The sequence below is a fragment of the Sorex fumeus genome, unplaced genomic scaffold (assembly GCF_029834395.1).
Source record: "Sorex fumeus unplaced genomic scaffold, SorFum_2.1 ptg000080l, whole genome shotgun sequence".
Taxonomy (NCBI): Eukaryota; Metazoa; Chordata; class Mammalia; order Eulipotyphla; family Soricidae; genus Sorex; species Sorex fumeus.
In genome coordinates, this window is record NW_026606137.1 from 4,018,335 (window position 1) to 4,034,378 (window position 16,044).

Below are 16,044 nucleotides of genomic sequence, written 5' to 3' on the forward strand. Positions count from 1 at the left end.
CCCGAGAACAGATGACTGGTTAAAGAAACTTTGGTACATTTACACAATGGAATACTACGCAGCTGTTAGAAAAGATGAAGTCATGTAATTCACATACAAGTGGTACTACCTGGAAAGTATCATGTTAAGCAAAATGAGTCAGAAAGAGAGGGATAGACATAGAAAGATTGCATTCATCTGGGGAACATAAAGTAACAAAATAGGAGACTAACACCCAAGAATGGCCTAGATTAGTACCAGGAATTTTGCTCCATGGCTTGGACGCCAGCCACACATGTTAGGGGAAAAGGCAGCTCTGGTAGAGAAGGGAGCACCAAATAAAGGGTGTTGGGAAGATCCTCCCAGGATAGGAGAAGCATGCTGAAAGTAGACTCTAGACCAAACATGATTGCCACTCAATGCCTCTTTTGCAGACCACAGCACCCAAAAGGAGAGAGAGAACAAAAGGGAATGCCCTGCCACAGAGGCAGGATGGGAAGGGGGGGGGGGGGGAAAGATACTAGGATCCATGGTGGTGGGAAACGGGCACTGGTGGAGGGATGGGTATTTGATCATTGTATAATTGAAACCCAAGCACAAAATTTGTAAGTCTACAACTGTACCTTATGGTGTCTCACTAATAAAATTTTTAAAAAATGCTCCACATCGCTAGCCATCAGGGAGATGCAAATCAAAACAACGATGAGATATCATCTCACACCACAATGACTGGCACTCATTCAAAAGAACAAAAGCAACTAATGCTGTCATGGATGTGGGGGAAAAGGGACACTCTTTCACTGTTGGTGGGAATGCCCACCAGTCCAGCCTTTCTGGAAAACAATATGGACAGTCCTTCAAAGACTAGAAATTGACCTTCCATATGATCCCACAATACCACTTCTGAGAATATATCTCGAGGATGCAAAAAAGCACAGCAGAAATGACATCTGTGCCCATATGTTCATTGCAGCACTGTTCACAATAGAAACAACCCAAGTGCCCTAGAACAGATGACTGGTTAAAGGAACTTTAGTACATCTACACAATGGAATGCTATGCTGCTGTTAGGAGAGATAAAGTCATGAAATTTGCTTAAAAATGGATAGACATGGAGAGTATCATGCCAAGTGAAATGAGTCAGAAAGAGAGGGACAGACATAGAAGGACTGCACTCATTTGTGGTGTATAAAACAACATAACATGAGATTGACTCCTAAGGACAGTAGATACAAGGGCTAGGAATATTGTTCCATAGAGGAAAGGCTGCCTCATGAGCAGAGGGGAGAAAGCAGCTGGAATAGAGAAGGGATCACTAAGAAAATGATGGTTGGAGGGATTGCTGGGGATGGGAGGTGTGTGCTGAAAGTAGATAAGGGGCCAAACATGATAACCTCTCAGTGTCTGTATTGTAAACCATAATGCCCAAAAGTAGAGAGAGAGTATGGGGAATATTGTCTGCCATGAAGCGATAGTACAGCGGTAGGGCGTTTGCCTTGCACACAGCCAACATGGCCGACCCGAGTTCGATTCCTCCACCCCTCTCAGAGAGCCCGGCAAGCTACCGAGAGTATCTCGCCCGCACAGCAGAGCCTGGCAAGCTACCCGTGACATATTCAATATGCCAAACACAGTAACAACAGAGTCTCACAATGGACACATTACTGGTGCCCACTCGAGCAAATCAATGAACAACGGGAGGACAGTGACAGTGACAGTGACATGGAGGAAGGGGGGAGGGTGGGAAGGGGGGTATACTGGGGATATTGGTGGTGGGGAATGTGCACTGGTGGAGGGATGGATGCTTGATCATTGTGTGATTGTAACCCAAGCATGAGACCTTGTAACTATCTCACGGTGATTCAATAAAATTTAAAAAAATAAAATAAAACAAACTCATGGATAAATATAAGAGGACTCAAGTTTGGCGGTCTTAAACTATTATATTATGGACATTTATCAGTACCTACTGATTATTATATTATGGACATTTATCAGCACCTACTGACTATTATATTTATCAGCACCTACTGGGCGGAGCGATAGCACAGCGGGTAGGGCGTTCGCCTTACACGCGGCCAACATGGACGACCCGAGTTCGATTCCTCCGCCCCTCTCGGAGAGCCCGGCAAGCTACCGAGAGTATTCGATATGCCAGACACAGTAACAACAAAGTCTCCAATGGAGACGTTACTGGGCCCGCTCGAGCAAATCAACGATCAACGGGAGGGCCTTTACCTTTACCTTTACCTTTATCAGCACCTACTATATCATAGGCCAGTATTCTCCATGCTGTAATTATTCACTCAATTGTAAGGATAGTTACAGGATGGATAATTATTTCTATTATCATCTCTAATCCTTCCGAATATCTTGTAATCAAAGAAAATGGCACCACTGTGTATTGAATTTGCCCTATTTCCGGTTCACATTGCAGCCCTCACCTAGCACCTTCTTTATCGTCTAAAGGTGAAAAACCAATTAGCAGCTTATTCCAAGATCTTATGCCATATTATTCCCTTTTAAATATGCTCTCTGGTTGTCTCCAGATATTCATTTCAACACAGCTTAAAATAAGTTATTGTCCCTAAGGTAGTGATTTGGTTTGCTTGTTTAATTTTAGAACCTAACTTTGCAGTGGCATCCGCTGCTACTTGAAACCACTCCAGTTTTTTTTTGACCTTGATTTCTCAAGGTCCCAGATGAAGTCAGCATTACCAAGGCCATGTGTAAAACAAATTTGCATTTTGCCTGCTAACTACCAGGATCAAGTTCTAAATTAATTTTTTTGAAGCAAAATGGAAAGTTTTCTGACCCACTTTAAATCAGTGTTTCAGTAAAAAGCTAGTGAGAAATTCACCTTTTAAAAAAAGTCAATTTCCATGAGGCCAGCAGTTATTACTCAAAGGAGACATTGACATATTCTGAGCTGTGTTTGATTGTGGAGATTGTGGATTTTTATGTGAGGATTGGGGAAACACTGAAGGATTGTGGTTGTGTTAGATGACGTGATAGATGCAACGTTGTGTCACGTGTCTTCCTTCTTTCAGGGCTCGGGCTCTGACTCTGCTTCCAGGCATCAGCTCAAGGCTTTGTCATTGGAAAAGATGTGTAAGGGTAAGACTGGTTTTTCTAAATGCAGTTTCCAAAGGCATTTTGCACTAATGGAAGTGACCAAGGACAACATGCCTTCCGATCAAATGCCTCACCCAAATACAGTAATGATTATTCGATGTTCTTTTAACCAAACAGAGTATTTGTTAGAACAAAGAAGGGTACTCAAACAGCTTTGTAATATTATTCTATCAGATAAAAGTAGCCTTATCTAAAATAGGTAACTGGGTATGGTGCAGCAAAAGAAAACAGAAAGGTTAAGGAAGGAAGGGAAGAAGGGAGGAAAGGAGGAAGGAAGGAAGGAAGGAAGGAAGGAAGGAAGGAAGGAAGGAAGGAAGGAAGGGAGGGAGGGAGGGAGGGAGGGAGGGAGGGAGGGAGGGAGGAAGGGCTATTGAAATCATCTTCATCAGAGGAGAAATCCAGTAAGAATTAAATCTAGTAAGAATGAAAACATCCAATGGCTAAAAAAGGAAAAGATAAAACATCTCCAAATGCTCTGAGGGAACATAAAGTAACAATATGGGAGACTAACACCCAGGAGTGGCCGAGATTAGTACCTGGAATTTTGCTCCATGACTTGGAGGCCAGCCACATGTGCTAGGGGAAAAGGAAGCTCAGATAGAGAAGGGAGCACCAAATAAAGGGTGTTGGGAGGATCCTCCCAGGATGGGAGAAGCATGATGAAAGTAGGCTATAGACCAAACATGATTGCCACTCAATGCCTCTCTTGCAAACCACAGGACCCAAAAGGAGAGAGAGAACAAAAGGGAATGCCCTGCCACAGAGGCAGGGTGGAGTGGGGGAATGGGGGGTGGGAAGGATGCTGGGACCCGTGGTGGCAGAGGATGGGCACTGGTGGAGGGATGGGTACTTGATCATTGTATAACTGAAACCCAAGCACAAAAATTCGTAAGTCTATAACTGTACCTCGTGGTGTTTCACTAATAAAAAAAAAATAAGAAAAATTTTTAAAAAAAATCTCCAAATGCTGAGGAAAGATTCTGTCTCTGACCTCTGAGTCCTCATCAGCCCTTCAACTGTAACTGTCAGAACATTCCCATCGCTAATCATTCCTTCAGTTCAACACATCACATAAAGGAGGGAAAGTTCTTCCACAAGCAGTTCCAAAGGAAGCCCATACCCTGGGGTAATCTGTTCGAAGGCTGATCGCTCATAACAGTCTTCGGGAACACAGGCAGAGCAAACATCTAAAGTTAAACTGGGGAGAAACGGCAACATCAGATTGATATGTGTCTAGAGGTCACTTTCCTGGTATGTCATGTTGATTTTATATAGACGAAATTCTGTTTCTTGCATGAACCACATTGGGTCACCTCAAAAATAGGAACCACTTGTACATGAAATTAATATCTTGAAGTTCTAGATCTTGATAACTTGGATCTAAACGTCAGTTAAATCTTGAATTCATAAATTCCCCAAGGCCCTCCAGATGACTCAATTGCAAATATTCTCCCTTAATAGTGTGTCTTCCCTGACCTTGTTTGTTGGTTTGTTCCTTAGGGTTTTGTTTTGTTTTGTTTTGTTCTGTTTTTGTTTTGTTTTGTTTTAGGGCTGCACCTACCTGTGCTCAGGGATTGCTCCTGGCTTTGTGGATTATTTTTGCTGGGATGCAGGGGACCATATGAGATGCCAGAAAATAAAAAAATAAACTGAGTGCAGGGCAAGTACCCTACGAGCTGTACTATTTCTCTAGCCCACGAACCATTTTTAAATCTAAGTCTCAGCTTCAAAACCCAAGAATATTCTCTGCATAATCTACCCAATCTATATTAAATCAAAAGCAAGAGAAAAGAGTCTTTGCCCTATGGTATGCACAGCTTAAACATTGTCATTAAATCCTTGAGTTCCTTGAAGATAATGTCATTAAATCACAGTGTACATTAATGGTGTAATCCTATCACATAATTAGAATTTTAAGTTGATTTATTTTACCTTTGATTGCAGTTTTATTTTTCTATCCCATCAACATAAAAGGCTCCACAATTCTCTACCATGGGTCGAAAAGGGAATAATTTTCTTCTCTCGCAGTATTTTCTACAGCAAATAGAAATTTGCAAATCTTTGCAAAATTTGGAAAAAACGTTTAAATATTAATTTTAAAATACAGAATACTGTTAAGAAGCCTTGAAAATCACATCTCTAAACCAAAATGTCCACAAACATTTCCCCAGTATCATGCCTTCAGAGTCACATTTGGTTCTGAGGATGATTTTCCAGGATTCATCCACTCAGTTTCTCCCACCATATTCAGCTTCCTGTTCCCTCTTTACTTGTGGGCATTTGTATCCCAAGCTCTAAAATAAGCAAGCCTGACAGATCTAAGGAAAATCACTGAGCAAAATGATTGCCACTCATTTGCTGCTTCCATTTGTTCTTTCGCTATTTTCTTTTTCTAAAAATTCATGATCAAATATTATCTGGTGCAAGAACTTTTTTGAACAGGTGGGAAAATGAGCCTCCAAAACATAAAAAGAAGACATGGTTTGCAAAATAGGAAACTAACACCCAAGAATGGCCGAGATTAGTACCAGGAATTTTATTCCATGACTTGGAGGCCAGCCACACATGCTAGGGGAAAAGGGAGCTCAGATAAAGAGGGTAGCACCAAATAAAGGTGTTGGGAGGATCCTCCCAGGATGGGAGAAGCATGCTGAGGGTAGACTGTAGACCAAACATGATTGCCACTCAATGTTTCTTTTGCAAACCACAACACCCAAAAGGAGAGAGAGAACAGAAGGGAATGCCCTACCACAGAGACAGGGAGGGATGGGGGGGATGGGGTGTGGGAGGGATACTGAGATCCATGGTGGTGGGAAGTGGGCACTGGTGGAGGGATGGGTATTTGATCATTGTATAAATGAAACCCAAGCACAAAAATGTGTAAGTCTGCAACTGTACCTCATGATGTCTCACTATTAATAAAAAAATAAATAAAAAATAAAATAAAAAGACATAATTTGTTTATGACAGAGAGTTCCCAAAACACATGAGTTATTCATGGGTTCCAGGCACCCTAATTCTTAGTGTAGCAATTCATCTCAACAAATTCAACTCAGTTGCCTCCAAAGATGAAAACAGGAATAGCTCATTCACTCCCTGAATTCCCTCATTAAGTTCTGACTCTTTCTTCATGAGTACAAGCTTCCAACTCAATTGTGCATCTGGAAAACCAATTCCTACTCAAAGTTAGCCAAACCCAGTTCTGATCTCCACTCCAACATGATATTCAAAAATTAGGATTTTTCATGAAAATTCACCTTGTACCCACACAGTGGTGTGAAAGCCCGTGTCAGCATCTCAAAGGACACTTCCTAGACTGGATTTCACTGGTAACTGCAACAGACGTGAATTACATTAGAGTCAGCTTTTCTCCTTTAGCCATAAGTCAAAACAATTGGTAGCAAACACCATCTCCACTATTCCATTCTCTCCTGCCAGAAAGTGCCTGCCAGAATTAATTCTCCACTCCAGGTGCTCAGAAATAGGTTACAACCTTTTCCACTACTTTCAAATAGATTGGGTTGGAGGGTCCGGACTGAAACAATTCAATGTGAGCATGGGAAAACATCTGAGTCCAGAAAATAATATTTAAGATTTTGAGCTTTCCAAAAAATGCAATTCATGGACCAGAGTTAGAACAGAAGGGGTTAGGCACTTGCCTTGCATTCTGCAGACTCCAGTTTGATCCCAAGCACTACATATGATCCCTGAGCACTGCCAGATCCAATGAACACAGAGCCAGGAGTAAACCCTGAGTATCGCTGGATATGGCTCCCAAACAAAAAAAAAATATTATTCATACTGGCTGGATTTTATAGTCTCTGAGTCTTGGCCGTTGATGGGATTACATACTGGCAATCAATCAAAGTATTAAGTACTTGTTGTTTATTTGACACTTATTTTACCCCTACAACACCAGTCAGATGGTTACGTCTTTAGGTAGCTCACAATCTATAAGAAAAATCAAAGATAAAAAAATCAAAGACTATGCAGTTCACTAGAAATAGGCATGAATAGCTGTGAGCAGGAAGAAACCAGCAGCACAAAATCAATCCATAAAAATCAATATTGTGGAGACACACACACACAAATCTCAGAACTGATTGGCTCTTGGCAGAAATGCCTCCAGACTTTGTATTAGGCCGCCTTCACCGGGCCACTCCCAGTGGAAGTGGGCGCTGTCCCTCCGCCTGTTCCCTGGGAATCCCAGCCGCCACCATCTTCCAGAATTCACTGGAAAATTCAGGTACAGGCCAGCAGGGATGACACACTCAGGACCTCACAGGATAGGGAAGGCACAGATCCTTCTCTTCCCCTGTCCCAACAGGACCCTGAGATGATGCTCACAAATGGACCCCAGCTACCTATTAAGCTCCCTAACCACCATGATCCCAGAGACACACAAACAAATCTCGGAACCAATCTCGGAACCAAGTGGCTCTTGGTAGAAATCTCTCCAGACCTAATTATTAAAATTTTAGAATTCCAAGACATTATATACTATCATAACCAGCAATAGAAAAAAATTTGTCTAATGTTGCCTTCTCGGCAGGTCTGAGTGTCAGGGGAAAATTCCAAATAATAATGGCAGGACTGGTGTCATAACACTGAATGTGATCAAGTAGAGAGTAAAGCAGAAATTATCTTGTTTTCTACCTTGTCTCCCTTCACTCCTCCTCTCCCTGCCTGTTTCTGTTGTGCTCTGCTCTCCACTGCTCTCCTCTTCTCTGCTTCCATCCCTTTTTTCAGTTTCTAATCTCCATGTTTTAATTCTCCATGTTTAATCATTGTTTCTCCTTCCTCATCTCACACCTCTCATAAAACTGCATGAGTTGATAATTTGTGCAGTGGACATGCCTTTACCAGTAAATCTCATGTCTTTTAAATCCGTAAATTTATTCCTTGAGCAGAGTTCACACACAATAAAATCAGGAATTAAATTCAGTAAAATATAACATCTCCTATCATCATTAAATAATTTATCCATTTGCTTGTTTATATACAGAGACTTTGAGACATCTCTGGAATGGTTTTCAGAACATCTGGCTTGGGAATTTGATGAGGAAGGAATGATCAAGAGGCAAACCAAGATATATGATACCAAAAGATATAAATATTATGTCAAACTTTTGTTTAACCCGAATCCATTAAAATAAAGTAGAGCTTTATTTTAGGGGGTGCGGCAGGTTGACCTACATTGAGTGGAATTTTTTTTTTTAACAAAATGGTGTCACGGTGAACCCCCTCTAATGCACCTACGCAAGCAACCACAGTAGGGACAAAGTCCTATAAAAAGAGACAAGATAGCACATCACATTGTGTCCATCTCAAAGCAGACTCAGGCTCATCCACTTTCAGTGAAACCGGAGAAGTTATGGCGTCTTTTATGAAAACTTCAACCATGGTGAGTCCTGCACATCTGTGCAATATTAATTTGGACTTTCTGGGCTTCCAACAAGCAACTCTAGATCTATTTTATAGAGAGTCTGACTACAGAGATCCAAGAATACTGTCTATGTAGCACAGGAATGCATTTCAGTAGATATTGAAGTTACTGCATGGTATTTTCAAGAACTGATACATATCAGTTTGAAAGAGATTAAAACGGAAGTATAGTTCAGTGAAGGCGAAACCACACAAGAACTGTCACAGAATGCTGTGCAGTAGGAATGTTGATTGAAAATGCATGTTTCCAAGTACTAGATTCTACTCTAACTCTCCCACATGTTTATTTAAGTCAAATGAAGATGGATCACCACGCTGGAGGATTCCATCAATGGGGTCAGGAACTTTTCTTTCCACTGTTCTCATTTGACTGATCTGAACATGTCGCTGTACCGACTCATAGCATTTTAGCGAAGCAATCATCATCACAATTTGTTAAACCCAACCACGCACTAATCTAATCCCCACCTCTCTCCTTTTCTGTTCTGTTTCAGTCACTGCTGCTGCTACTGTGTCTGATGGCTATAATGAAGGCAGGAATTGCAGCCCCTCAACATCCAAGATGCCCAAGTACTGAAGACAGGAGTTTTCCTCCGTACGTGAAGGTCAACCTAAATGTTCTCAATCGGAAAACAAATTCCAAAAGACCCTTAGATTACCACAACCGATCCACCTCACCTTGGAATTTCCAGTAAGTAAGATTTCCCAGATGAAATCTGTGTATTACTATCTTTGCATGCATTGGATCACTCAGTCGAAATTGCTTCCAGCAGTGTTTTCCCAAAGTGGGGGGTACTGCTCGCTGGGAGCCCAGAAATAATGATCCAGGGTGCAGTCATCACCTGCAGATGCAGTTGTGGGTGGAGCACTTTCAGTCTGTTCACTTTTAAAGAGTTCAGGGCAGTGCTGAGTGATTTCTTTAGTGAAAAGGGGGCAGTAGGCCAAAGAAGTTTGAGAACCTCTGACCTAAAAGATGATTTTACTGGTTCAGAGTTGTCAGTCAAACCTGGGTGGGCCATTGTGCAGACAAGAATTCTCAAGCTGAGTTTGTGCTAGACAGGAGTTGGGGTAGGAGGACACATGGGGAGGGTCAGATGCTGAATATTTGTTTAGAAGGCAAAAAGAAAAATGCTCAATAGTTGGGAATCAGCAATATTTATTTGTTGTAAATAGTAAATGCTAGACTTGAATATTATATTAAAATCCTGTATCTAAAAGAAAAAAAGAATTCTAAAACTTTGACTCTATAGAATTTGATGAAACACAGGATAACACACACACACACACACACACACACACATAAATGCTATAATACTTACCTTAGATCTCACTGACACCAATGACCAACCAAATCCACAAAGGTCATCATTCTAATATTGATGGTCCATTGTCTATTTAAAAGATACACATTTATCCTGGGAGATTAATATTTAAATTCTCTTTACTAGCCTTCTATTGGGAATATTTATTAAAAATAGCTAGCAATCAATTGGTTTTTATTGTGCCTTTTAGCTTCAATCCCAGCTTCAATCATGTTAAGTATTTCCACCAGTGTTTGAGTTAGTATTGAACTGTGTCTCTAGCACACTGACATGTACTATGTCCCTAGCTCAGCTAGTGATTAGACCCATGGAGAAATGAACACAAAGTGGGTTTTGGCAATTTTATTTTGCACAAAGTGCAAAATGTGAAGTCTATAAATTTACCTGACTGTAGGCTTCTTCACCATTTCCCATTACTAAGAACGATTCCAATAAATCCATTTAAAAGTAAAAGTAAACTGTTCACTCAGCTGGAGAAGGAAGAGAAGGCTAATTGAGTAGAGTAAGGTTTTGCTCCTAGTTCTTTCTATCAGTCCATGAAATCAGTATCAGATTTAAAATTATATACAGGGGCCAGAGAGACAGCATAGCTGTAAGGTGCTTGGCTTGCACATGGATAACCTGGGTTCATTCCCTGACTCTGCCTACATCCCCCCCCACCCCCACCTTCCAACAAGCAACTGCCAGGAATGAACCCTGAGCACAGAGCTAGGAGTATCCCCCTTAGCACTACTGGATGTGGCCTAAAAACAAGAAAAAGTATATCCATCCCTGTTTCAAAAGCAGATTTCATTTAGTCAGAAAGGCATCTCTCTTGTTCCTGAATGATTCTTCTTATTCTTCCTGAATGATTTTTTTTATCTATTAAAATATCCTAAAAAATTAGCCTTTGTTAAAGAAATAAAGGTAAGTTTTCTTTAAAAAAAATGTTCCTGTTTATTTCAAACTTAAATCCCTTCTGAAGTCAGTCTTGATTCATTCTTGCAAGAAAATTAGGGGAAAGCGATCACTCTGCTCTATCACATTTTGTCTGCTTAAAAATCCAATTTCCCCCCAAATACTTTTTGTTCAGCCTCACAGCACTTAGAGAATTTGCAACGTCTGTAATGTGTCACCAATGGATCTGCCTGTTTTTATTCCCATTTTATTTCCCTCCAGCTTTCCCAGGAATTCACTTTGTCTTGCTTTTTTTGGTCTCCCCTGCAGCCGAAACGAGGACTCTGAGAGGTACCCCTCTGTCATCTGGGAAGCCAAATGCCGCCACCTGGGCTGTGTGGACGCCGAGGGGAAGGTGGACCACCACATGAACTCCGTCCCCATTAAGCAAGAGATCCTGGTCCTGCGAAAGGAGCCCGGTCACTGTGTCCACTCTTTCCAACTGGAGAAGATGCTGGTGACTGTGGGCTGTACCTGTGTCACGCCCATTGTCAGTCATGTGGCTTAGGGCCTACGCTCTGCTCCGTGTTGACCTGTTCCTGTCTGTGCTCAAGAGACCGTGCATTGCTGGGGAATCCAACCCAGGGCTCTTGCACGCAAAGAATGTTCTCCAGCCCGCTAAGTGTCCCACCCTACCCCCTCTTTCTCTCTGACCCTCTGTTTGGATCTATATGGGTTTTAAGTTATTTATGTATTTATACTTAATATGTCCTAAGATAACTTTGAGGCACACCGTTTTATTTTAATGAATCTTTATTTTGTAATTTTTAAGACTTGGAAACTTTGCTATTTAAAAGTCATAACCGATATATTTGGGCAAATTATTTATGTTATTTATGGATCTATATTTATATGTTATTGTGGATCTATTTATGGGTCTCAAGTCTTTCAAAAGAGGCGATACAGTATAGTCTGTTCTGCCATGGGAAATTCTAGATAAGAGGAAATGGTGTTAGAAAACTTCTGAGTTTGTACTGCCTAAAATATGATTTTCCTCCTCTGATGCATAGATGAAAAGAAAGACTAAACTGACTTTCCTATTTATTGACTTAACTTTGTAAACTATAGTTTTTTGTACAGCTTATAAAATCTGGTTCTCACCTCTGTTAAACCTGTGTAATAAACGCAATTTATGAAAAGGAAATTTGGAGTAAAATTAATTTTGTTATTAAAAATATTTCATTGAAGGAACTGGAGGGAAAGCACGGTGGGGAAGAAGCTTGCCTTGCATGTAGCCCATCTGGGTTCGGTCCTTGACACCCTATATGGTCCTTCGATCCACACCAGGAGTGATCCCTGAGGACAAACTGGTGTGGTCTAAAAACAAAACGAAAAATTATAACATATTTTTGCATAAAACCTTGTGATTCCACTCCTGAGCATCTTCCCTGAGAACACAAAAACTTTCATCTGAAAGAATATATACACACATGAGTTCATCCTTGCAGTATTTATTCTAGCCAAGATATAGAAAGAACGCAAGTCTCCAGTAATAGATGATTGGATAAGGAAGTTTTAGTATAAAATAATCAAAGGCAATAGAGCCTGAGAAGTCAACAGAACTGACCTGACCTTACCCTGATGGTAATGGAGTGGGCAGGAAGAAGCAGGGAGTTGTAAGTTGGAGGTGGGGGACATGATTGAGTATGTTAATCAAAGTTTATTGGAGCCTTTTTATTAACAAATCACCATGCCTCAAACAAACAAAGACATTACCAAATGGTGGTATACCTGCACAATGAAATACTACTCAGCAATGGGGGGGAAAAAGGTGAAAACTTGCAGTTTGGTGAAACTGCAGTGAAACTGGAGAGTGTAATGAAAAGTGAAGTGAGTCAGAAAGAAACGGAAAAACACTTGGTGGTCTTGTTCAGTTGCAGAGTATAAAGAAGCAGAACAAGAGAATAGACAACACAGAGTTGAAAACAACCATTATAGACCGTCAATCAGACTGTGATCTGAGGGCCTGGGAACTTAAAATAAAAGTGGAGGGTACCGTGGTGGTAGCGCATAGCATGAAGCAAGTATAAAATAATCGAAGAAGAAGAAGAAGAAGAAGAAGAAGAAGAAGAAGAAGAAGAAGAAGAAGAAGAAGAAGAAGAAGAAGAAGAAGAAGAAGAAGAAGAAGAAAGGCCTTGGACACTTTGCTGTAGTGAAATTGCATCAAGTAAATGAAAGTGGTTAAGGTTTATGTTAACACCATAAATGTTAACACTACTGTAACCAGATTACATGAATTCAACTGTGTTTTAAGCAGTGTTTAATTTCACTGTGGATGATGAGGACCAGGTGTGCAGTTCATTGGTAGAGCACTTGCTTTGCATGTATCCAATCCCTGTGTCCAATCCCTGGCACTGCAAATAAATAAATAGAAATATTTCAGTGAATTGAGCTCCTCTCACTTTTGGAAGAATATTTATTAATTCTCCCAGCGAGCAAAACAATGCAGAACAACCCTCAACTGATTCCTAATTCAAATTCTCAATGTTATTTTACCTTCAAAAAAAAAAAAAAACCAAGGATCAAGGTACTGATACCATGGACACAAGATTGTGGAATGAATTGAACAAATAAAATTCATGGTTTGGGGGAAACGATATAGCATTATTTAAAAAAATAATATAGAAATAGGGCTGGAGCGATAGCACAGCGGGTAGGGCATTTGCCTTGCACACAGCCGACCTGGGTTCGACCCGGGTACCCAGCATCCCATATGGTCCCCTGAGCACCTCCAGGAGTAATTCCTGAGTACAGAGCTAGGAGTAACCCCTGAGCATTGCCGGGTGTGACCCAAGAAGCAAAAAAAAAAAATGAAAAAAGAATAATATAGGAATGCTGGAGAGATAACACAGAGGTTAGCGTGCTTGCCTTTCACGTGACTGGCCCAGGTTCGATCCTGGCACTACATAGGGTCCCCTGACTACCGCCAGGAATGATCCCTCAGCAGAGAACCAAGTGTAAGCCCTAAGCTCAGCCAGGTATGCTTCTGCCTCCCCTCCTGCAAATGTTATATATGGAGGGAGGGGAAAAAAAAAAACCTCTCTCAAGCAAATTGCCCTGAAATTTGACAGAAGGGAGAAAATGCTGGGTGAAGACTGTAGCACTGTCCTCCCGTTGTTCATCAATTTGCTCGAGCGGGCACCAGTAACATCTCCATTGTGAAACTTGTTACTGTTTTTGGCACATCGAATACACCACGGGGAGCTTGCCAGGCTCTGCTGTGCAGACTGGATACTCTCGGTACCTTGCCGGGCTCTCCGAGAGGGATGGAGGAATCGAACCCAGGTCAGCCGTGTGCAAGGCAAACGCCCTACCCGCTGTGTTATCGCTCCAGCCCAATTATAAATAAAGTAGTAATGGGACACTTCAGACTTCATTGAGCTGTACCATTTCAGCAGAAATTTTAACGTGAAAGTTGTATTGAAAATGGAAGGGTAGTGGGTGTACAGATAGGAAAGGGTTAAGGTGGTGGCTTGCCTTGAATACAGCCCACCCCAGCTCAATCCCGGGACATGTAAATAAAATAAGTTTCTCTCCCCCTGCGTGAGGATGGTTTAGGTTAATGCCTAAACATTTTTATTATTTTCTGATAGAATGCACCTAGCACACAGGAATAAGCCTTTGGGGAAGAACAAACCTGCACATATGAAGGAAATTCAGGCAGTTAAAATAAAAACCAACCACATTCAATTCCAGGGTAGTGGCTTGCATAAGTCACGGCCCCATCCCCTCACTGTGGCCCAGCACGCTGTCTTGCTTTGCTTTGGGACGTTCTTGGAAATTCTCAGCCTGGCTTCACAGCACCTTCATCATGTCTTCATCCTCTGGTAGGGTCAGTCCCAACCAGAGGCCTGAACTTTTTCTGTTTCTTCTCCAGTTCCTCATCCAGGGAGTGACACACACCCCAGACCTCTGCTCTCAGTGTCGAGTCGTGGACTTCTGATGATGCCTACAGGAAGGAAGTTATAAGGCAGAAGCCACTTAAGCTTCTCACAGCCTTTTTGCTTTAAGACCGTTTTTTCTGTTTTCTCTGCATGGAAGTGGAGTAGGGGGTGAGTGAGAGGGATTGTCTTGTTTTAGAGGGGTTGGCAAGAAAATGAATCGCCCATTTAGGTCACATGTCTATACCATGATTTTGTACTACATTATTTTGAGGGGAATTTTCTGGGTGGTAAAATACAGTTATTTACCTAGATAGCTCCTTCCCCATAAGCACTGTTTTCACTCCACTTTATACTCCATTTCCTTCAGGAAGGGCCATGATCTACACAGTCATCAACACTGGAAATCTATCGGGCACCCCCACTCTCTTCTCTTCTACCTCACTCCCAACTCCCATCCATCCCCGTTCATTTCCTGGAAGTTTTTACATGAATCTTCTCTCTGAAGGGCATTGGAAACCCTGGAAGAGGGAGGCAGGCACACTGGTGATGGGTGTGGCTTTGGAACTAGGTAACCCAAGAAACCATCATTGGCAATATTGTAAATCACTCTACCTCAATCAATTTTTCAGAAGTCAAAAAAATTATAGGAGGGGTCAAAGCGATAGTAAAGTAGGTTTGGCATTTGCCTTGCATGCGGCCAACTGGGTTTGATCCCCAGCATCCCATTTGTTCCCCCAGCACCACCAGAAGTTACTCCTTGAGTGCAAAGCCAGGAGTGATGCCTGAGCATTGCTGGATGTGACCCCAAAAGCAAAAAAAAAAAAAACAGACAAACAAAATGATAGGGAGTCAACTACAGCTCCTAGACTTTGGCTATTTGATGGCCAATAAATAAGGCATCACAAATCCAAAACCAAAAAATTCTTTGTGCCCTTGTTAGGACTCCATGTGTTCTTAGTCCTTCCCTTAGAGACACTGAGAGTTTGTGCTCAACAACTCCCCCTTCCCCCGTTACTCCATCCTTCAATATCCATTTAACGCACTAAAACAACCATGACCAAAAAGCATCCTGTAAAACCAGTTCCTGTCCCGCTCTTCTTTTACCTCATGCTGTTTCCTTCTCAACATCGCCCCTCAGAAAAAAAGTCTTTCTGAATCGCTCAATACAGCCCCTTTACCTTCACTTGATCACTTGACTTCCCGTTAATCGTTGATTTGCTCGAGTGGGCGCAAGTCACGTCTCCATTTGTCCCTGTCGCGTGCTAGTGTAGCCCAATGACGTCTGTTCGTTCTAGGAACACGAAGAACCTCAAACCAATCGCTCATGATCTTGACGAAGAAGT

The 16,044-nt window shown here is 41.6% G+C and overlaps 1 protein-coding gene across 1 annotated transcript; it reads left to right on the forward strand.

Annotated features, from left to right (window-relative positions):
- Positions 1 to 8,488: 8,488 nt before the first annotated feature.
- IL17A (interleukin 17A) lies at positions 8,489 to 11,325 on the forward strand. The gene is made up of 3 exons (XM_056130641.1): positions 8,489 to 8,518; positions 9,054 to 9,250; positions 11,088 to 11,325. Exons 1-3 carry the CDS (start codon positions 8,489 to 8,491, stop codon positions 11,323 to 11,325), a joined length of 465 nt encoding a protein of 154 aa, XP_055986616.1.
- The last annotated feature ends 4,719 nt before the right edge of the window (positions 11,326 to 16,044 follow it).

What these genes read in the sequence shown, in the direction of transcription:
- IL17A (XM_056130641.1), top strand. Translation starts at nt 8,489, where the DNA reads ATGGCGTCTTTTATGAAAACTTCAACCATG. An exon ending in TTATGAAAACTTCAACCATG is followed by an intron (nt 8,519 to 9,053) that starts GTGAGTCCTGCA and finishes GTTCTGTTTCAG; the next exon opens with TCACTGCTGCTGCTACTGTG. An exon ending in ACCTCACCTTGGAATTTCCA is followed by an intron (nt 9,251 to 11,087) that starts GTAAGTAAGATT and finishes TCTCCCCTGCAG; the next exon opens with CCGAAACGAGGACTCTGAGA.